The sequence below is a fragment of the Cnephaeus nilssonii genome, assembly GCF_951640355.1.
Source record: "Cnephaeus nilssonii genome assembly, chromosome: 3".
In the NCBI taxonomy this organism is placed as follows: Eukaryota; Metazoa; Chordata; class Mammalia; order Chiroptera; family Vespertilionidae; genus Cnephaeus; species Cnephaeus nilssonii.
In genome coordinates, this window is record NC_137074.1 from 65,873,081 (window position 1) to 65,897,058 (window position 23,978).

The 23,978-nt window shown below is 35.9% G+C and overlaps 1 protein-coding gene across 1 annotated transcript in view; it reads left to right on the plus strand.

The window, feature by feature from the left end:
• The window catches only part of ATG3 (autophagy related 3), a 28,133-nt gene extending 7,562 nt beyond the window's left edge, over positions 1-20,571 (plus strand). The window contains exons 3-12 of the mRNA XM_079764943.1: positions 403-452; positions 4,093-4,163; positions 5,698-5,805; positions 9,864-9,913; positions 11,960-12,041; positions 13,694-13,728; positions 13,958-14,113; positions 16,329-16,456; positions 18,677-18,745; positions 20,341-20,571. Coding sequence (XP_079621069.1) covers positions 403-452; positions 4,093-4,163; positions 5,698-5,805; positions 9,864-9,913; positions 11,960-12,041; positions 13,694-13,728; positions 13,958-14,113; positions 16,329-16,456; positions 18,677-18,745; positions 20,341-20,422 — 831 coding nt within the window. The 3' untranslated portion in view covers positions 20,423-20,571. The remainder of the gene's footprint in view (positions 1-402; positions 453-4,092; positions 4,164-5,697; positions 5,806-9,863; positions 9,914-11,959; positions 12,042-13,693; positions 13,729-13,957; positions 14,114-16,328; positions 16,457-18,676; positions 18,746-20,340) is intronic.
• The last annotated feature ends 3,407 nt before the right edge of the window (positions 20,572-23,978 follow it).

Genomic DNA, 23,978 nt, shown 5'->3' on the forward strand with positions numbered 1-23,978 from the left:
TTCAAGATCTTCTTTGACTTTTCAGCTACTAGGAAGAATCTCTCTATATTTTATTTCTCTATAAAATAATTTTTGACATTTTTGAATCCTATGTCAACTTTATACATTTCATGATATGTATGCCTTTGGCATTGAATCCAGTGATAAAACTGGATTAAAATAATAGCATTCAGTGTTTTTTTGTTCCAAAATTAAACTTATTGGTGCTAATTTTTTTTTCAGTTTTAATAATAATAAAAATCTTCAGGCTGGTAGAGCAGATTTGGTGCTGTTTGTATTTAAATTGATTGTTGGGCATCAAGAATACACAAGATTATCACTTTGGTATTTTGCCAACTTACATTCAGTAATGTTCAATTTTTCTTTTTCCCTTTTTTCATATTCCTTCTAAATCCTTAATAGTTTGTGGCAGCTGGAGATCACTTAGTTCACCACTGTCCAACATGGCAATGGTAAGTAATCTTGGGTGAAGAATATAAAATTAATAAAGGTATGACTTCATAACTATGGCAGTTTGAAAAATTGGTTAGGACATGAAAATTGGAATGACCAGCCTAATCCTCTTTAATAGATTTTTCTATTAAACGGTTCCCCGTGATTCGAAAGTAAAGGAAGAAAAATTGGGCATTACACCTCTTTTGTTTTGCTCTGTTAGCACAAAACCTGGGTATTTTTGAGATAAATGTCTTCACTTCCTTTACTAGGATTCCATTTCTTTATAGTGCTTTTAAAAAATCATGTTCAAGAGATTATAAATTTGATCAGCTCATTTTTTTCATATTAATGGGTATTTATTGCATATTTCTATAACATTCATTAATGCAGAGATTTTGCAGTCTTATGTTCTTTAACCATATGACCTTTTATTAAGGTTCAAAAGTATGCTTCCATTTTAGGAATTAACTCAAAAGTTTAAAACTTTCATATCGACTAATGTCTTCATTGAAAATCTGGTAATAGACTTTAAAAATGTTTTATTTTCTTTATTAACTTTTCTCTTTATAAAAGTAGTTTAAGCAACTTAGCTGATCTCATAACATATATTTTAAATATTCTGAATAATAGCAGAATGTGTTTTAAAAAATGCAGTTTTATTACTTTTAAGTACTCATGGTAAAACCACCAGACAGTTCCTGAAAATGTGATCTCAATACTGGCAGAATTATGTAATTGTTCTAGAAATATTTGCAATTATTATTTAGTTTAGATATACAAGTTAACTTATTATAGCCTTTTTTTCTTTCAATGACACTTTTTCAATTATAGTTGAAAGGCACAGTTTTGATTTGGGAGAAGTGTTTCTAGAACTAACCAGGTTCTAATTGATAAATTTTCCTAATATCTAAAGAGCTTAAAGAATTACAATATGTGCTCTTCTCTTCCCCTTAATTTTTATATTTAACACATACCCCCCACAGTTGTTACTGCTTATTATCAACTAAAGGCCCGGCACACGAAATTCATGCACGGGTAGGGTCCCTAGGCCTGGCCTGGCCTGTGATCAGAGCCTATCTTCCCTGGCAGCCGGCCCCACCCCGGCTGCCGCTGCTGCAGGTTGCCCTCTGTGTGTGGGGTGACTGGCGGGGTGATTGGGGCCCCGGCACCACCCATGTCCTCCACCACCCACCCCCGGTTCCCAGTTCCCCATCAGGCAATCGGAGCCTGTCAGCTGGGGGAGGGGGGGAACCAAGAAGTTGGCAGCCCCGTCCCCTGCCACCTGTGTCCGCAGCCTGTGTCCGCCACCACCCACCCCCGGTTCCCAGTTCCCCATTGGGTGATCAGAGCCTGCAGGCTGGGGCACCTCCTGCATTGAGCGTCTTCCCCCTGGTGGTCAGTGCACATCATAGCCAAGTAGTCGTTCTGCTGTCCAGTCAATCTGCATATTACACTTTTATATATATAGATTGCTCTTTTTCTTTTAGAGCATTATTTCTTAAGTATCAAAGCCAAAGTGTCAGATTTATTTATTTTTATGTCCTTGTCTTTCCTATATGTATTTCTGTTCATATTTAAAAGTGAGTTAATATCATAGAATCTCTCTGATTTAGTAAGATTGGTTGAATTTTTTCCCCCCACTCTATGTTAAATTGTAAGTTAAAACTATATTTACCTAGGTCTGGTCTATATGTTATATATTTTAAAAAGTCAAATAGGTATATAAAGTTTAAAACAATATTCATTTTGTAAACTAATTTAGGATCTTCAATATGATAACACATTTTCTTTTTCAGGTTTCTTTATTATAGTCCTTAATTATCTAATTTAGACATGTGATATATAGTATTGTTATAGGGATTATATATATGTACAGGATCTTCTTTAGCTGGTGGTGGTTTATAGTTATACTTTATGAATTGCAATGGTTGAAATAATTTCATTTAACTTAGAACTTAATTTTACCCCACTCCAATGTCCACACTTCCAGCTGAACTTCTGAGGCCAAAGGAACAATTTATTTTAAATCAGTGTTTGAAACAATATTTTCTTGCTATATATACTTTCATGTCTGTAGGTGTCATCATGACTTTATTATATCATCTTCTCTCAGAACTTCAGGCAGTGTCATGGCATTGTTGAATTTGACTTTTGGGAAAGGTCCAAGGATGCCTAGATAGCTACCTAGCTTTATTTTGTGCTTAAATAGATGGTTTGAGCTTTAGACTGAAGCTTGAGAAAGAACAAGCAGGACTCCAAATTTATGCTCATGTGATTGTGATAGACATCATATATTATCTCATCTCTGGCCAATTCCAGTAAAAGATTCTTTGACCCACATGAGATTCTTTGAGCAAATTCTTAATGAGATATTCCAGAGAGTAGCACTGAAAAATCAGAAATGACCTACAGAGGGTGTAGTGTTTAAAAGCAGGAGCCTTGGACTCCCTTGGCTCTTCCACTTTTTGGTTTTATAACTGTGGGCAATCTTCTTTAAGCTCTTGTTTACTTACCTATAAAAAGGGGATATTAATGTTACCCACCTCTTAGGGTTCTGAGGATTAAATAAAAATAATTCATGTTAGCCTTGGCCCGGTGGCTCATTTGATTGCAATGTTGTCCCTTATACCAAAAGGTTGCAGGTTCGATTCCCAATCAGAGCACATACCTAGGTTGTGGGTTCAAATCCTAGTTGGGCTGCATATGGGAGGCAAACAATCGATGTTTATCTCGCACATGGATGTTTCTCTCTCTTTCTCTCTCTCTCTCAAATCAATAAAAACATATACTTGGGTGAATATAAAAAATATGCATGTTAGAGTTCTAAATCCTATATTTAATAAGCACTCAGTACAAGTGTTTTGTTTTCAGTGATTCAAAGTATCTTTTATATCTTAGTTCCAATTTTAATAGTGTGGTAGGAACAGAGATCTTGCTAACCACCTACTTTGTTACGTAATGTCATGCAACTATTTTTCAGCCTCTCAAGATGAGCAGTACTTTAGGATTAAAAATCTGAATGAGATTATACTCACTAAAAACAGCATTTTCTTTTTATTCAGAGGCAAACATAATAGTCATTCTATATTATTTTGTATTTTTTTATCTAATATTTAATTCAAATTCTCTTAGGTCTGTTGTTTGTATCTCTTAATACATCTACACTAATAAAAGAGTAAGATGCAAATTGACTGTACCTTCGTGATGCCCACCAGCCAATCAGGAGTGAGTATGCAAATTAACCCAACAAAGATGGTGGGTTAATTTGCACACGCATGTGCCCAGTGGCTGGAGATGTTTCGCACCGCCCCTGGCCACTCTGGGCCTCTGGGCAGCATGGGAAGGCGGTGGAAAGGTGGCTCCGGGCCAGAGCGAAAAGGCAGCTCCGGCCGGAGCGAAGGCGGTGCCCGCAGTCAGGGGAAAGAAGGCCCATTCTTGCACAAATCTTCATGCATTGGGCCTCTAGTTTAATTTATAATAGTGCTATGTTCTTTGATGCTCTGATGTATATCACTTTAATGGTGTCCTTCCTAAAACAGTTTTTTCAGGGGTGTGGATTGTGTAGTTTTGAGATTTACATGTGATATCTTCTTTTCTTTCTTTGCCTTTAAAATTTTATTTTATTTTGTATTTTGGTGCTTCTCGCTCTTTTTAAAGGGCTGCAGGGGAAGAATTGAAAGTGAAGGCATACCTACCAACAGGCAAACAATTTTTGGTCACCAAAAATGGTAAGAATTATGTTGCATTTATTAGTAAATTTTGCAGTTATATATTTTTTATAAAAACACCTTATGATCTTAATTTGTGCTCAAAGCTGTACATACAGCTGATTTCAGACAAATTTGGAAATTGAATGAAGCTCTGGGTTTTCTATTGCTGAGGTATTTTTTTTTCCTTACCTGATGTTCATCTTCTTTCTTTTTTGTTATTTTTACCCAAAATGTCTAGTTTTAAGATAGGGAGGAAAAGGGCCCTAAACAGAGTTGGACTTCTAGTTAAATTATTTTTTAAGTTGATTTCACAATATTTTTAGCTATTTAACTTTGATCCTCTTTAGATTTAAATTTTTTATGGAAGATGAAATTGATACTAACTTGGACATCTAAAAGCTCAAAGCTAGAGATTTTATTATCCATAATGTCATTGAAATGTCATTGAAAATAATGTCATATTTTGCCTATAGGTACAAAATACGTTTTTGAAACAGATAGCATTTTATTTATAAAGTTAATTTGAAAACAACACCAAGTTATAATCCTTCTCATCATATAATAATACATTGATTTTCATCCTAATTTACTCATAGGAAGGGCAAAATATGTATAAAATATCAGTTTCTTCTTTCCTACAGCATAGTTTTATTAGAATTAATAATTTATATACTGCTTGTTTAAAAAAATCAGGGTATTTATAGCAATTTGTTGACCATACATCATGATTTTGCCATATACTTATTTAATTTTAGGCATATATGTATAATAATACATGTTAATTGAAACATTTGATATCAGAAACTCAATACCAATATTGTACAATAGAGTAACATTTAGCAGTGAATTTTATACTGGTTTGCTCATTATGAATAGCTGGAGGTCACCTCTACCACCTCTGAGAATGACAGGTGGTGCCTTCATGTTCTGAGAGTAAAGCTATTAAAATAGTTATTATTCATTAGCCTGAAGTTGAATAATGTCATCTCTGGCTTCAGTTTGCAGTTTTCACAGACCATTAGGGTGGCAAATTTATAGAACACTCCCAGTAGAGCCTTTCTACTTGTCTTCTAAAAATAAGCTATTTAGCCCTGGCTGGTGTGGCTCAGTGATAAAGCGTCAGGCTGAGCACCAAAGGGTCTTGAGTTTGATTCCTGGTCAATGGTATGTACCTGGGTTGCAGGTTTGTTCCTGGCCCCAGTCAGGGATGCGTGCCAGAAGCAACCAATCAATGTGTCTCTCTCATATTGATGTTTCTCTCTCTCTCCCAGTCCCTCCTTTCCACTCTATAAAAATCAATGGAAAAAATATCTTCAGGTGAGGATTAACAACAACAACAAAAGCTACTTAGGGAAAGATAAATGTGGTCAAATAATTTATGTGTCTGTAGGGTGAATATAATTCTTTAATCATTTCCATTAGAGGAGAGCTGTAATATTCCCTTAATATTTTGGTGGCAAAACTATATTTTATGGTATAAACTTTATCTTTTTAAAAATGGATTTATAGGAAGCAGATAATGTGCTTCTAATTGTATTTGCCATTTTTATAGTGCCATGTTACAAGCGGTGCAAGCAGATGGAATATTCAGATGAATTGGAAGCTATCATTGAAGAGGATGATGGTGATGGAGGATGGGTAGATACTTATCATAACACAGGTAAGAGGCAAATAGAATGGCATACATATGATTTAAATTTTAAAAAGCTATTTTATAATCTTTTATAACAGTTTTGATTTAAAATAAAGAAGAGCATATATAAGGCACAGTAGAATTTTACCAGAAAAGAAGCAGGGAGGACAAATTAGAAAAAAATCCTCTTGAAGTATACCATATTTCTATAGTACTGATACTTCATTAGCAATTTGAAAATACCTGTATCAATGTCTTTATTTCTAAAGAAAGGAAGAAAGCCAATTAAAAATACTGAGTATGCGGCCCTGGCCGGATAGTTTATTTGGTTAGAGCAGTGGTCGGCAAACTCATTAGTTAACAGAGCCAAATATCAACAGTACATCGATTGAAATTTCTTTTGAGCCAAATTTTTTAAACTTAATCTTCTTCTAATGCCACTTCTTCAAAATAGACTCGCTCAGGCCGTGGTATTTTGTGGAAGAGCCACACTCAAGGGGCCAAAGAGCCGCATGTGGCTTGCGTGCCGCGGTTTGCCGACCACTGGGTTAGAGCATCATCCTAATACATCAAGGTTGCGGGTTTGATCCTGGGTCAGGGCACATACAAGAATCAACCAATGAATGCATAGATGGGTGGAGCAGTGGATGGTGTTTCTCTCTTCCTCCCTCCCTCCCCTTCCTTCCCTTTCCTTTCCTCTCTAAAATTAATATAAAAAAGAAAGACTGAGTATGCATACTACTTCACTTTGAATCCCTTATTTGCCTGTCATTCCATTGCTGGATGATGAGTTTTATGACAGGAACCATACTCATACTTACTTTATACCTGGCATTTAAAAGTATTTAATAATTATTTTTTTAATGACTACTAAGAGGTTTGTAAAGACCATGAAGGTATAGATTCATTGTTGAATCCTCAATATCTACATAGTATCTGATACAGAAGTTATTCAATAAATTTTTGTTAAAGGATTTGACTAAATTTAAGCCATTCATAAGTGTTTGCTTACATAAGTTGTTTGGAATTCTGAATATGATTTTTTTATTCCAAGTCCTAAAAACTTATTTTGCCACTATATTTATATTAACTATGTAAATGCATATTATGTGCTGCTATAGCTAACTACCATTTATGACTTAGTTTTACTGAAGAAAGTATGTTCTGAGTTTAAATCTAGAATACTAAAAATAGCAAATTTTTTTTTTTTTAAACTTTACATTGTTTTTAAATATATTTTATTGATTTTTTACAGAGAGGAAGAGAGAGGGATAGAGAGTTAGAAACATCGATGAGAGAGAAACATCGATCAGCTGCCTCCTGCACACCCCCTACTGGGGATGTGCCCGCAACCAAGGCACACGCCCTTGACCGGAATCGAACCTGGGACCTTTCAGTCCGCAGGCAGACGCTCTATCCACTGAGCCAAACCGGTTTCGGCAAAAATAGCAAATTTTTAAACTAATTTCAAAATCATTCTCTTTTGCCCATTTATTTATTTTCCATCATTTCCAAAATTGTTCAGCTGTTCTGCTTTAGTTTCCCCCTGACTGGGCAGCACTCCATAGGAAATTGCCTGTTGACTGACTATAGCCATTGGTTATAGCACTATGTTTCTGTCGTAAAGTTAATGACTTATTTATTCTGTTTTTTAGTTGTATTTTATTCCTTAATCCCTATCCCAAAAATCTATGTGCATATTTACAAAAGCCTTCATTACAGAGATAAGTTGGTATCAATATGATTGGATTGACAAAAATGTATTACAGAAAATTGACAACTAAAAGAAAATGGTTGCCTTGCTGATGGGGACAAGTAACATTTTCATATATGGAAAACAACTTAGTATTCTACTGCAGTTAATTTGATATACATAACAAATTATAACTAACTAGTAGCCCTGCTCACGAATCCATACACCAGTAGCTCTCTGCAGGGCCTGGCCGCTCCACGCCCACTGCCCAGAGGCCTATCCGCGGCTGGGCACAGAACGCTTGCCTCGTCACCGGGGCGACGACACAAGCATTCCCCACCCCCCTCCGCCCGCTCCGTGCCAGCTGCCCAGAGGCCCTCTGGAGCCGGGGTGGAATGATGCTTGCCTCGTCGCCATGGCAATGCGAAGCAAGCATTCCGCCAGCCTGCTCACCCTGCCCACTCTCAGCAGTCACACCCCCCCCACACCCCCCCGACTCAGGCCGGCCTGAGAGAACTGGGCGCTGTCATCTTGTGACTATGAGCGCTGCCATCTTTGTGATGGAGTGATGGTTAATTTGCATATTACCCTTTTATTAGATAGGATGTGTATGAGAGATAACTTTTAGAATTTCAGGGTTAAGCTATGTTCTGATTTGATTAAAACAATGCTTCTATTGACTCACAAGGTCCAGGTGCCTGGTTCCTTCTCACCGCAGATTTTTTTTTGCTTCATCTGTGCCTCACTTCTTTCAGGTTTCTTTGATTTGTCTTAGCCCTTATATTAGTCATGGTTCTCCAGAAAAACAGAATCAACAGAATGTGGATATGGATAGAGAAAATAGATTGTAGCTATAGGTATAGATAGATTTATTTTTAAGAATTGGCTTATGTGATTGTGGAAGTTTGCAAGTCTGAAGTTTATAGGGCAGGCTTGCCAGCAGGCTGAAGATCCAGGTAAGGGTTGTTTGCTACAGGTTGAGTCTAAAGGCAGTTTGGAGGTGGAATTCCTTCAATTATTGGATGAGGCCTACTCACATTATGGAGGATAGTAATCTGCTTGATTCAAAGTCTACTGATTTAAATGTTAATAATATCTAAAAAATACCTGCATGGCTACATTTAAACTGGTGGTTGACAAAATACCTGGACACAGTAACCTAGCCAAGTTGATCTAAAATTAACCATCACAACCCTTGAGAGTATTATCCTCATTAGAGTCACTGGACTTTTTTGCCAAAATATCTACTTTTAGAAGAGTGATTTAATGAGATACTATATCATACTTAGACTGGTTGAAGAAGTTTATTTTCTTTGTTTCTGTATACTGGATTCAGTGAATTGTTTTATAATGCCAATACAATATGTTAAGATTTGTTTTTTACTGTTATGAAGTAATCATACCTATTATATAGTACTTTTTAGGAAAAAATGAGGTAAAAGCTCTATGCTAGAGTGAATTGTGGCATTTTTCATTTGTGAAAGTGAATCATCTTTTTGGTTTTGACATACTGAACAGATACATCAAGATTTTAGAAGATTAACAAAAGAGCAAAGCATATTTTTTAATATAGGGTTTTTTTCTTTACTATTTTCATCCTTTTTGAACTATTTAAGTGAGAACACTGACATATATTTTGAATTAGAAATACTATTTAGCTGACTTGTTGTTCCGTTATATGCTTAATGCCACCTTCATTGAGACAAATAGGTTCTGAGGTAATTGTTTAGTCATGTGCAGTGGTTAGACCTTTGAACCAAAAGTCAGAATGTGTGGATTTGAATTCCAATATCTCACTTAACTAGCTGTGAGATTCAAGCAAGTTATTTTACCTGTCTAGAGACTTTATTTCTTCGTAGGGAGAAATTATTACCCTAATTAGCACACAGGACAGTATAAGGATTAAATAAGATGTGGAAACAGTAAAACAGAAAGCCCTGCATAAATGTGATATAGTATTAGTACTTCTGGGTGTCCTAGATTTCTGAAGCAAATGGCATAGTAATATAACTAATACCTTGTTGAGAAAATTCCAATGCAGGTTTCTGTAAAATGTAAATGTGCATCCTATAGTCTCTTAATCTACTCATTTTTGAGGATGAATATGTATTTTGATAGCGATTCATAAGCAAATTAAATGAATAGTAAATGAGGGATGATAAAATAGGATAATTCATAGTAAAATATCAAATTGATATTCTTTTATTTTAAAAATTTGAGAAGTACCTTTGGGATTATTTATTTCTATTAGAATTCATTCATAAAATTGTTGCTAATATTGGCTTCTTATTTTGGAGAAGTTATCAGAATTTAAGTAATTTTAAGTGTTTTTATATTGCTTGAATCAGAAAAATGTTTACAACTTAAATATTTTATGCACAATTTTAAACAGGTATTACAGGAATAACCGAAGCAGTTAAGGAGATTACACTGGAAAGCAAGGTACTTGTTAATTAGATATGTTTCCAAATTCAATGACCTAGTTTTATATATATATATATATATATATATATATATATAAAGATTACTCATATCATTTTTTTCAAACTGATTATTATCAAGCTCTTTTATATCCTAACTCCCCCCCACACCTTTTTGTGTATCAACATATCAAAACACTACTGTTTCCCAGTGTTTCTCTTCTTTTCCTTAATCTGTCATATGGTTAAGAGAAACATTTTTTGAAATTATAACTAATAAAAACTAATTTTTACTAATTGAGAAGCCTTCTAAGCTACTTTAAAAGAAATAGCTTTTTATTTTTAGGTATAAATACCAAATGTTCTGTAAATGGAGACTTTTGAAGTAGTTTATTGATAATTAGTAGTAATGCTATGGTTTAAATTTTTTAGTTTAAACATTATCTTAAGCAATTTACTAATTATATCATTTTTTCTTAGTTTACGGCTAATGAGTGTATTTTTGCTAAGTCAAGTTTCGGAGAGAATAGACAGAATAATTGTACTCCTTTTTTCCTTATGAAACATTCAACCAGTTACTAGTTTAAGATATTCTTCTTTGCATGTTCTTGTCATTTGAATCGTTTGGGATTTTTAACTGGGGCTTAACAAAGTGTTAGAGACTAAAACAAGTTTAATTCTTTTTCAGTGCACAATTTTATGCTTGCTAGAAATTCACTTTTATATTTGCTTAGGGTTCAGTTCATTTGAATTTGTACTTTTTGGAGAATTTGGATGACTAAGGAGAAACAGCTTTGCTGCGTTAAAAGAGATCGTCTTTTTTTTTTTTTAATATATTTTATTGATTTTTTACAGAGAGGAAGGGAGAGGGATAGAGAGCTAGAAACATCGATGAGAGAGAATCATCGACCAGTTGCCTCCTGCACACCCCCTACCAGGGATGTGCCCGCAGCCAATGTACATGCCCTTGACCGGAATCGAACCTGGGACCTTTCAGTCCGCAGACCGACGCTCTATCCATTGAGCCAAACCGGTTTCGGCAAAAGAGATCGTCTTGTTTACTCCAGCCATTAGTGTATATGCTTCAGATTTGGGGAATGATAAATGGTAGAGTAGTTTGGATGACATTGTTTTGATAGGTTTATGGGAATTCTTTCAAGTATTTTTAATAAATGCAGTAGTGGTTAATATGGTACTTGCTATGTCACTTAACATATTTATGTCGTACTATACCGGGTGGGGAACATCCTGCCCGAGGGCCTTGAAATCCTTTGGTCTGGCCCTGCCAAGACATTAGGGGTGAATTAAAGTTTCCCTTAATGATCAGTTTGCCAGATGTTGGCTCATCAAATAATTACCCAGATACTTTCTTCTGTGTTTCACGTTTTTGGTGTAATAATGACATACTGGTATATGATCTAAGTTTCCAGTGATAAATAAAATCATCCCTAATTGAAATTGTAAATTAGGTAAAAACTAGAGGGCCAACTTTTTTACTTCAGAATTTTAGAATATTAATTTGTGAAAATGATAAATGTATAGGCTTGTCTTTGGCTAGCATTATTCTTTTTAGTGCTAATATAGTTAAGAAATTGAACTGAAATCCTATGTGTTGTAATAGTTGTAATTGCTTAATTCAGCCAGTGTGTTCATAAATTAGAATATATTGTTTGATTTATAATAATAAATTTAACATATAAGTATATTGTGATTTATAAATGTATAACTTTTTGTCCTTTAAATTATGTATTTAAGTTAATATAACTTTTAACTGATTTTCTAATACTAATGAATTGGTTAACTAAAAACAACTGGCAACTATTTTTAAATGGTTAACTTAGATGACTCATGGTGCTTTTATAATGCTTTTTATATTTTTCACAGCCGTTAGCACAACACTTTTAATGATTGTTTTTTGGGTTTGTCATCTCACTGGAGGAGTTTCTTTAGGATAAGAACTGTCTTATCACTCTTATTTTCACTGGTTAGCACTGTGCTGGCATGTGAGTGCTTGGCATTAGAACTAATGAACATATTTAAGTGACTTTAAATATAATTAATTTCAAAGGATAGTATAAAACTCCAAGATTGCTCAGCATTATGTGAGGAGGAGGAAGAGGAAGATGAAGGAGAACCTGCAGATATGGAAGGTATCTGTGTTCCAGATTTGCTTTCATTACACTAGAATATTGATTTGGGGATATTTGTAATTTATGTGGATTAAGAACTCTGCTCCATTGAGTTCTGAATTTTAACATGATTCAGCAAATTTTTATTGAGTAATATATTATCTATGTATCAGATACTTTTTGGTGCTGGAGATAAAGCAATAAACAAACAAAAACAATACATAAGCAAATCATTTACTGTATGTATTAGATGGTCATAAGTGTTAGGGAGAAAAATAAAGGAGAGAATAAGAGTCTTAAGGGTGGGATGAATGTTGTAATTTTTAAATAGGTTGATGAAGAAAAATCTCATTGAGAATATGCCTTTTGAGTAAAGCCTTGTAGGAAGTAAGTGAACAAGTTATTTGGATATCTGAGGAGGAGTGCAAAGGTTCTAAAGTGGGAGCATGTGTGGCTTATCAAATACTCCTTTGAGGAGGCTCCTATGTTCAGAGAGAAGTGAGGGGAGAGTCAGAGAGGTAACCTGGGGGCAGATCATGTAGTCCTGGCTTTAACTCAGAAGTGAGATGAGAAACCAGTGGGGGGCTTTTCAAAGTAGAGGAGTGACTTAGAATGAGATTTAACACTTTAATAGAATGTGACTGCAGTGTTGAGAATAGACTGAAGGGGGGGGTAGGATAACTAGAAGGAGGGGGGATAGGATAACAGGAGGCTGTTTTGATCATCTAAACAAAACACTCAAGTGGCAACATTGGAAATGATGAGAAACAGAATTCTGGACATATTTAAGGGTCGGAGGGAGTGCAAAAGGATTTGCTGCTGGAATGAATGTGGCATGAGCAAGACAGAATAGTCAAGTGTTTTTGACCTGTCCATCTGGAGTGATGTCATTAACTGAGATGGGGAAAACTTGACTGAATAGCTTTGGAGGGGGAGTTGGGAGCTTGGTTTTGGACATGTGATATTTGTGATGTCCCTTAGCCATTCATTTGAACCATAAATTAAACAATTAGGTATCCAGGTCTGTAGTCACGGAATAAATATGGGAGTCATCAACATTTAAAGCTATTGAGATTAGTGAAATAAATCATCAAGGAGTAAGTGTAGATAGAGAAGGTCCAAAAACTGACTCTTCGTTACTGTAGAGTTTTGGCGTTCTTTTGTATTGTTTTTTAAATAGTCCAGATGATGAAGAGGAACAAGCATAGGAGTTAGTGAAGGAAAAATAAGGTGAGAGCAAAGCCCGAAAAATATAGTATCTTAGAAGCCTAGAAGCCGAGGGAGGTCAATTAAGATGAAAACCGGGACTATACTGGATTCAGCAAAGTAAAAGTCACTGGTGACTTCAATGAGCACGTTTTTTGCAATTATATAAATAGCCTTGTGTATGCTATGGAGTCCCTGAGGACTTAACAGTTTTATTATGCCAGTTGGTATTAATAACGATAGCACAGACCAAGCCTTAATATGCTGACTTTTTCTCCAGTCGGGCTCTCTACCAGGTAAAGTTGCTGCTGCTGTAGAAATACGTATAGAATCTCACATATATTTATTCATTATTGTCAGAAACAAAAGCAAAAATCCAATATTTCATTGATACTCTGAAGTAATATATAATTTGGTTTACAAAATTATTTTGAAATCAATTAATCTTTTGTTGCTTTTTACAACAGAATATGAAGAGAGTGGATTGTTGGAAACAGATGAGGTTTGTAAATTGAGTTTTCTTTAGTTAATTTTTAATGAATAAAGTTAGGGATTAGTGTTTTTATTAATACCTTGATATTTCAAGTAAGTTCTTCAAAGCATATAACATTTTGAGTTTTAAGTTATATCTGCTTTTGAAAAATAAATGCATAGGGTGAGAAAAATAGGTTTTCTAAAATGTAACATTCATAGCGATTTTAATGGTTGTAAATTTTTTTTTTTATTGCCAGGCTACCCTAGACACAAGGAAAATAGTAGAAGCTTGTAAAACTAAAACTGATGCTGGAAGTGAAGATGCTATTTTGCAAACCAGAACATATGACCTTTATATCACTTATGATAAATATTATCAGACACCACGACTATGGTTATTTGGCTACGATGAGGTAAAAATAAAAACGTATTTTAATGTAAATATTTTAAATTGTTGGATTTAATTTCTTCATCATTAGGTCTATGGATATATATTGTATGTGGCCTTTTAAATTTTAGATATCACTTGTTTTATAATTTTATGGTTAATATTGCACTTGATTCTTACTTTGAAGAAACTATGAATTATTCAATGTGACATCATTCTTACTAAGAATTGAACATAAATAATCTGTTATGTATTTATTACTTGGTCCCTGATCTTATTCTTTTTAATTGTGAAGGAAACTGAACTTGGTTTGTTGTAATAAATATTGTTTGGGATTACCCCTGTTGGATAACTAAGCATTTATACAATGACTAGAGGCCTGATGCATGAAATTTGTGCAAGAGTAGGCCTTCCTTTCCCAGCTGATGGCACTGGCTTCCCTCTGGCACCGAGGACCTGGGCTTCCCTCATAGCCCTGGCTTCGTCCAGAAAGACATCTGGTCTTATTAGCATACTAGTGACCCAGTGCATGAAATTCATGCACATTAAAAGGGGATTAATTAGAGGAAATAATTTAATATTGCTATTTGTCCTTTCTCTATAATAGAAGTGTCAGAGATGAAAGAAAATTAGTAAAATGTATATGAAAACCTTCCTCCTGTCAGAGTCTGGGGCTCACCACGGGACCCAGAGTCAAGTTCTCGCCCACCCACATGCACCTCAAAATCACGTGAGACCCAGACCCAGCCAGCCCCCCACATTGGGCTAGGTCCAGACCCGGCCAGTCCCACCCTTATCAAGCCCTGCCAGGCAGGGGGCGTAGCCTCAGGTCCTCTGGCCCAGCGCCAAGATGGGGGACATGGCCTGAGGTCCCCCATCAAGCCCCACCAGCAGGGGGGAGCAGCCTCAGGTCTCCTGTCAAGCCCCACTGTGCGGGGGCGCGTTCTGAGTTCCCCCGACCCAGCACTGGATGTGCACCTTGAGGTCCCCCATCAAGCCCTGCTGGGTTGGGGGGCACGGCTTGAGGTCCCCTGTCAAGGCCAGCCAGGCAGGGGGTTGCAGCCTCAGGTCCCCTGACCTGGTGCTGGGGCAGGGGCGTGGCCTAAGGTCCCCTGTCAAGCCCCGCCGGGCGGCGGGTGCGGTCTGAGGTCCCCCGGCCTGGTGCCGGGGTGGGGGGCATGGCCTGAAGTCCCCTGTCAAGCCCCACCTGGTAGGGGGGTGCAGCCTGAGGTCCCCCAGTCTGGCGCTGGGGCAGGAGGAGCAGCCTGAGGTCCCCTAGCCCAGCACCAGGATGGGAAGCACACCTTGAGGTCCCCCGTCAAGCCCCGCCGGGTGGTGGGCTGGCCTGAGGTCCCCTGTCAATCCCCACGGGGGAGGGGGAGGGTGTAGCCTCAGGTCCCTGCTGATTGCTCATTAAGGCTCCTTATGGGAACTTGGCCTCAGCTGTGGGTGCAGCCATCTTTGTGATGGAGTGATGGTCAATTAGCATATTTCCTCTTTATTAGATAGGATTGTGCTTTTATTATAGATCATGTCACGTGTATGTTTTTGGTTTTTTTAATCCTCACTGGAGGATATTTTTCCATTGATCTTTAGAGAGAGAGTGGAAGTGAAGGAGGAGGGGAGAGAGAGTGAGAGAGAGAGAAACATTGATGTTAGAAAGACACATCGACTGGTTGCCCTCCCAAATGTGCCCCAAATGGGACCGGGGATCAAACCTGCAACCTAGATATGTGCCCTTGACCAGGAATGGAACCCGAAATCCTTTGGTCCTTGGGCCGATGCACTAACCACTGGGAAAAAATGTCCAAGGCACATGGTGTGTCTTTTTCCCTTAAGACAGAAAACTTTTTTTTTAAAGTCATCCACTTAATTGAATTAAAGGATAACTAAAATAAAATTTACTTGTTTAACCTGTTATTCCAATGACTATCAATAGGAAACAAGAAAATACAACATAATAGGCCTAAAAGATGAGTTGTAGTTATAAAATGTTTGGATAACCATGAACCTGTCTTTTCGTGGGATTTTGACTACATTAGCTGATGGTTGATGTCACATAGTCTGATGGACAGTCAGGCTTTCTTGGTATAAAATTTCCCCCAAATAATCTGGTAATTCTAAATAGTCTAGAATTCTGAACTGTGTTATGGGAGGTGGAGATGAATATATTATAAATATTGAATTTTAGGCCTAAAAGTTTTTAAATGATAATTTTAAAACGTTTTTTATGGTTTCAGCAACGGCAGCCTTTAACAGTTGAACACATGTATGAAGACATCAGTCAAGATCATGTGAAGAAAACAGTGACCATTGAAAATCATCCTCATCTCCCACCACCTCCTATGTGTTCAGTTCACCCATGCAGGTCTGTGTGTGTGTGTGTGTGTGTGGGTGGGTGGGTGTGTGTGTGTGTGTACATGTGTACTTCATGGATTTATTACTTGGGGAGTTTACAAATGTAGTGCCCTAACAAAATAAAAAAAAATTACTGAATATGCAGATAAAATTTCTTGTCTTAGAAATGTTTTAGTGCTTAGTTAAATACATAAGAAAAAGGAAACAAAAAACTTTATAAATTTATTTTAAATTCAGTTGATTAAGAATATATTTTTATTCTTTGTATGTGTTTAGGTATCGATCTTGGTGATTTTACTCCTATTTTTATAACTCCATGAATAGTTTGGATGATCCTTTTTATATTAAAAAATACTATTTAGGCATGGTTTGCTCTGTCATGCTGTATCTTTCTGTGAATATGGAATATAAAATTAACCTTGTGCTTTTTCTAAGTGACCTATTTATCTCCTTTTATTGGTTAGTGAAGGGAGATGTATATGCGGACTTTCTGTTCTCCTTTACTCTTTAGTCAAGAAGTTTTCAGTCCTACCAAATCAAGTACATTTTATAATTTGGGATTTTCTTTATATCAGTGTGTTTTCACAGGATCAAATAAGTGAAGCTGAATCTATACATGATTTGTTCAGAAATTTCCTTAAAAAAAAATAAAAGAGGTGTTACATGCCAATTTCTTTGTTGTTTCTAATGGGTAACTTTCACAAAATTATTGAGAAATTCTGGTAACAATAATTTTCAGATGAAAACTCTGATATTCCATTGACTTATTTGATGCAACATTCTAGTTTTCAAAAATTCTTTAATATTTTCTTCTCATTTTTTACAACCTCTTTATTCTCAGACTTTATCCCATAGAAAGTTTGGTTCATTTTTCCAGTTTATGTCAAGAAGTATTAATATTGCTCTGAAAGGTAATTTATGCATCATTAGTTTTAGTTTTCAATTACTTAATCTAAAAGGTTTTTATTTTTGATTGATTCCTTTTTTGACTGAGGTTTTAGGGTGGTGCTTATTAAATTTACACTCTGAGGTGTAAATTTTACCCAATTGGTAAAAGAGATAAGTAATTTAACTGAATTAATTTTATACAATTTTAATAAATAACTACTATATAATGGAATAAAATATAAATATGGCAGAAAATCTTGGGGCCTATAAAATGAGACTTCAAGGGCAATTTAGACCTTGCCATGGGTCACCCCAGATTATGCCTTCATAGCCTCAGAGTTAATACATTTAATCTCTCATCTTCTAAGTTAAGTGCCTCTGTCATGTAGGTTGTATTCATAAAAATTGAAGCATCATATCTTTAAGCCAGGGTGATATAAAAGATTATTCATTAATTTTGTTCGTTGTCCTTTTCTCAGTTTATGTGCCCAGACAATTTTCTTTTTGTATAGCACAGAAGAAACACCAGTTGGCTATGAAAAGATTTGTTGGTAGGACAAAAACTTCAGATAAATATCTATGATAATAAAAGCATAATATGCTAATTAGACTGGATGTCCTTCCGGATGAAGCCGGGGCTGCAGCCTCGGGAAGGAGGCAGCTGCTGTGGCTGCAAGGGACAGATCCAGGCAGCCGCCACGGCTGCAAAGGCCTACTCTTGCACGAATTTCATGCATCGGATCTCAAGTTCTCTGTATAAAGACAAAAATACTTCATAATTGAATCAGATAAATTTTACAGCACAAATGAGGACAAAATATCTAAACTTCTTGACTGACCAGTTAGCTTTTCTTTAATTCAGTTTTGGCTTATTTTCAGCTAAATATTTAAACAGCCAAAATTACAGCATTATAAATATCTCCCCCTTTCTTTTTTTTTTTTTTTACTGTTACCATACATGGTTTGATTATTTTTCTTTCTCAGCAGAGAGCCCTTGCTCTACAATTCTGCCCTGGCATGATTTCCCTTTCTCTGGTTTTCTAACTGCCCTCTATCCCCCCACCCAACCCTCCCAGCCTTCCACCCCCATTATAGGAAAACTGACTGGTACCATTGTGTTCATCTGTGATTACCAGAGCTTTTTAAAATTGCCCCTTCTCCAATAAAGCTGTCTTCATGACTCAACCATCTGGCCTGTTGGGGAATAGGAAGAATGTCTTATAATGTAACTATTATATATTAAAATGGATTCAGTGACAAAAAGGTAGATTTCTTTACAAACAAAAACTCCTATTTTTGTCTAATTGATCTATATTCATAAGATTTGTTTTTTTGCTTTTAGGCATGCTGAGGTGATGAAGAAAATCATTGAGACTGTTGCAGAAGGAGGGGGAGAACTTGGTGTTCATATGTATCCTTACCTGTTTATATGACTAGTGGCAAATTGACTCCTAGGATTTTTTTGCGGGGGAGGCAGGGATTGATTTAGTTTAATCTTAATGGCACAGTACCTATAACTTGTTTTAGCCTCTCATATCTGGAAATATTAATGGGAATATTTAATTTATTTAGAATGTGTTATTTTGTGATTATTCTGCCTTGTTCAGTTGATCAGCACATGTCCCTGTGTGTACCAGTTAGGTCTGCCTTGTTACAGAGACTGAATCAAGTTTTCCAAATGCTCTTGTTTATTGAAGAGGCAATGGCTAAGCGTATATGAATATAAAACCATTGCTCTTGATGAAAAAGAAACTCAATGGGCTTAATTTATTGATGAAAGATGAGTAGTCTACTAATTTAGAGGATAATACATGATTACCTTTCCCCTAAGTATATATCCAATTTAACATGTTATAAAATGTGCTTTCCTCTAAGGTAAAAGTAGAGTTCATTTGTGGCAGTCTGAGGTCTCTCTGAAGCAAAGAATTCAACTTAAATAGATTAAAAAGTAAAGCAATTGAAGCATATTTCAGATATTCTTAAAATATAGTATTTTCATTTACCCCCATTTCTTTTTTTTTCCCATTTTTTCTACAAGAAGAGTATACCCTTCTTACTATAATTGTCTTCTGAGGTTATCAATATGAATAAATTAAGTGAACTCCCGAATCCTGAAATATGTGTACCCATAACATGGATTCATCCAAAGCAGCCAAAGTCAGTGGTTTAGATGCAAATAGCTTGAATTAGTTTTGTGCTGGATTGATATTAGACATGGTGGTTCATGTCCCTAGGTGTTATAGATTAAGGGGCGTTACTCTCTTGATATTACAGGTAACCTAAGCATTGCAAATAAAGTGCATCCCTCAGAGGTACATGAACCAATTTGATATTGAAACAAATCAAGAACTTTTGGTCCAAACTAAATTTATTCCTGAAATCCTATTATGCATAATTTGAGCATTCATCTCCATGGCTAGGTAGCAACTTGGAAGACTATATATAATTTAAAATTGAGTCATCAGTTCCCCCAGTATAAATTAAGCTCCTAATGTTTTCAAGTACAGTGAAGTATAGAAAAAAAATCATGGTTTTATTAAAGATAGTCCAAAATAACAGATTCTATGCCAAATACAGATCCACTAACCTAGAATTGGTTCTGATGGAGGGTTTCCACCTAATTTTTTTTCTCTTTTGCTTCAGTGCTTTTATATTCTTTAACCCATCTCATTTTCTAACATACTCAAGCAAATTTGTAGACAGTAAAAGTCATTTTAACATGGACAACCTTGTCTTTATTTTTATACCAAAATAATGGGCTTGTATGAACTCTTACTCAACAAGAATTTTCACATTCAAATATTAAAAGGGAATGGAAAGTTACAGAGAGCCTCATATGGACTAGACACAAGCTTGCATGAGTGAATTTTTTAAATATACTTGATTTAAGATCTTGTCTTACGTATTTTTTCTGAGAAATTATTGCTTAATAAAATAGATAATTACAATGTTAGCTTAAATCATTGAGCTATTTACCAAACTGTTTTCCTTAGCCAAAGACCTTAGGTATCTTCTAATTTTCTTGAAATTTGTACAAGCTGTCATTCCAACAATAGAATATGACTACACAAGACACTTCACAATGTAACGAAGAGTTTACAGTTTATCCTAATCATTGGTTCTGATTTTTAAAGAATTAACCCATAGGTATGACCATTGACCCTCTTCACCAATATGTACAATTTCTCTAATAAAGGGACTTATATGTTTATGCGTTAAATAAAAAAAGTTCCACTACCAGCCTTATTTGTTTAATAAAAATGAGTGTAAAAGATGGTTTTTCCTTGCTTCTTATCAAAAGGTGATATAGTATTTTCCTTATAACAAATATTTAAGTCAAGAAATATCTCATACAGAATGATAAAAATATTTTTGATTCACATTTATGAGGGAGGTATTTAAGCATGTGACAGTGTGAGAACAAAGCCTCGAAAATACTGCATGCTAGACTTCCCTTTTTTTCTCTTCCTCTTTATTCTTCCTCTCTTCTCCCCAAGACTCCTATCTATTAATAATTTTTATGAAGCACATATTAATGTACCAGGAAATATGCTAAGTGCTATTACTTACCTAATTTCCTGATTGTTTTTATTAAGTTCATAACACCAAAATTATTATTTATTAAGGATTTAAGAATATTCCTCCTATTGTGATTCCTCCTATTCTACTGGTAGAACAGTAGAATTTAAAGGGATTCCTTTGTTTTATCACATCAGTTTATCGATCTGGGTATAGGAATTTAGATAGGCTTAAGTGTGTTCTACTCTGAGACACACTGAGAGCCAAGGAGTAAAACCCAGATCCTAAAAACTGCAGCCCTGGGTCCTAGGTGAGAAGTGGGGCCAGGATGAGTGACTTGGCCATACATGAGACGAGCAACCAGGTGGACATAAGGTATTTGATTACTAAAGAAAAAGTCTTAACCTTTTGCACTCGAATGTTGAGTGTGACTCGACACGGTTAGCATCGGTAGCAGCTCTTTTTATACTCTTTGAATGTATCAATAATTTGAAATATTAAAAAATCCAAATAAATAAGTTTGTATGAAAAGAAACTCCAGTTTTTTATTCTACTGCTGCGCTTTGTAAAATCTGGGGTATTTAAAAAATTAAATCCTGAGTAGAATAAAGGAATCGAGAAAAAAGCAAGTGAGTGTAAAGGGTTAATCTTAAGAACCAAAGATGTGCTAACCATATATTGACCCAGTGTTGATGTAGCAGGACCCCCTACTCAGTTTTGATGAGCCAACTATGTGAAATTAATGGCTGGGACACTGTTGCTTTCTGGAAAGTGCTGCAGCTGAGAGATCATGGACATCTGTCAGCAAAATCCAGAGAACCGATTGATTCAATTAAAGAAAGAGAAGCTGGCATACTCTCCAGGAGAGTGTGAATATAGGTTATTCCCAGCCTCCATTCATGTTGGCGGTTCTGTGATAACTGGATATACTCATACAAAAGGATGAAGTTGGACTCCTTGCCTTACACCATATAAAAAAATTAAAATGGATCACCAACCTAAATACAAGAGCTGAAACTATAAAACTATTAGAAGAAAACATAGGAGTAAATCTTTGACCTTGGATTAGGCAGTAGTTTCTTAGATACAATAACAAAATGATGTGTAACAAGAGAAATAAGACAAATTGGACTTAATCAGTATTTCAAACTTGTGCTTCAAAGAATACCATCAAGAAACTGAAGCAACCACCTACAGAATGGGAGAAACATTTGCAAAGCATATGTCAAGAAACTTAAATCCAAAAACCCATACATATAAAGAACTGTTGTAACTCAATAATAAAAAGACAACACAACTTAAACAACAAAACCAGGCCCTTTGATAACTCCTACTTCATTCTCTTTATACTCCCACATTGCCTCTCTTCCCTGTTCTTTCCTGCAAATGAGTGGCTAACCCTGCCTCTAAGGAACCTTACAGCTTTTTTTGTTTTTATTTTTTATTTTTCTCAGCATTCAAGAATACCATTAATAACCCTTTTATGTTTCTCCTTTTTCCAATTGTAGTTCAATTCTTATATTGCAAGGAAATCTCCATAAGGAAAATAATAACTTGGGAGAGTTTAAAGTAGTGTTTGATGTAATATAATACAAAGATATAAATATGGGCATCATCATTTAATATACTTCAGATACATTGCTCATGTAGCCAGCAAACTACTCTCCTTTATTAAATGAATCTTACGTATTGATTTTATGAATAGTTCTATTTTTGAATACTTTTAAATGATATTCAATGTTAGATATTGTCAATTATTATTCTTCCAGTTAAGTCTAACTTACCAAAATTACAGATACCCGTAAATCCTTAATTTTTCAGTTACAGTTGACATTCAATATATTTCAGGTGTACAGCATAGTGGTTGGACATTTATATAACTTAACAAAGTGATCCCCTAATAGGTCTTGCGCCCACCTGACACCATATATAGTTATGATGATGTTACTGACTATATTCCCCTAAGATGTACTTTACATTCCTGTGACTATTTTGTAACTGCCGATTTGTACTTCTTAATCGCATTACCTTTTAAACCTAACCCCCAAAGTTTTCCACGTAGCAATCATCAGTTTGTTCTCTGTATCTATAAATTTGTTCATTTATTTTGTTCTTTAGATTCCACATATAAGCAAAGTATAATTGTCTTTCTCTGACTTCATCCAGCACATTCCCCCCAGGTCCATCTATGTTCATGAGGCATATTGGCAGTAAATTTCTTCTAATGTCTATCTGATTTTGGTTTTATGGTAATGTTGGCCTTATGACTTGGGAAGTGTTTCTCCTCTTTTGTTGAAGATAATTGTATAGAATTAGAATTTGCTAGTGAAACCATCTGGGTCTTAAGATTTTTTGGGGGGAAAGTTTTAGGTCTATTTCTTCTTTAGTAATTTGTGTTAGTTTTGAAGGCATTTTGTTCTATAGTGGACATAGAGGGGAAAGATCCTGGTGAAGTTTCTGCCCCTCAGGCATAGCCGCTGTCCCCCTACCCCAGGACTGTACCATAATAGACACTTCTTAGGACTCCTTCCTGTCCTTTTTTGTGAGTGCTGGGTAGAGTTCTTGGAGGAAGAGACTGTCAGAGGATGTGGACTCCCCCATTATTTTCAGCCTCACGGGGTTCACACTATTCTGCCATTCTGCAACCTGTCCGCACCTCTGCCAGCTATTCCAGCTGCAGTACCTTCGGGAGGTTGTGTCACCTCTCTTTCCTGCAGAGATGATTTTGGACCAGTTGTTTCCTTTGCAACTTCAGGTCTCCTATGGGTTCAGAGTCTTAAATTTGAAGCTCAACTTGCTCTTTTTTGCTGCAGGGGTGGAAGCAACATTTTCCCAGCTCTCTACATCCCAAGGCAGAAATCTGTTTTTTGTGTTTTTTTTTTTAATATATTTTATTGATTTTTTACAGAGAGGAAGGGAGAGAGATAGAGAGCTAGAAACATCGATGAGAGAGAAACATCGACCAGCTGCCTCCTGCGCAACCCCTACCAGGGATGTGCCCGCAACCAAGGTACATGCCCTTGACCGGAATTGAACCTGGGACCTTTCAGTCCACAGGCCAACGCTCTATCCACTGAGCCAAACCGGTTTTGGCCAGAAATCTGTTTTTTAAAATGCCAATTTAA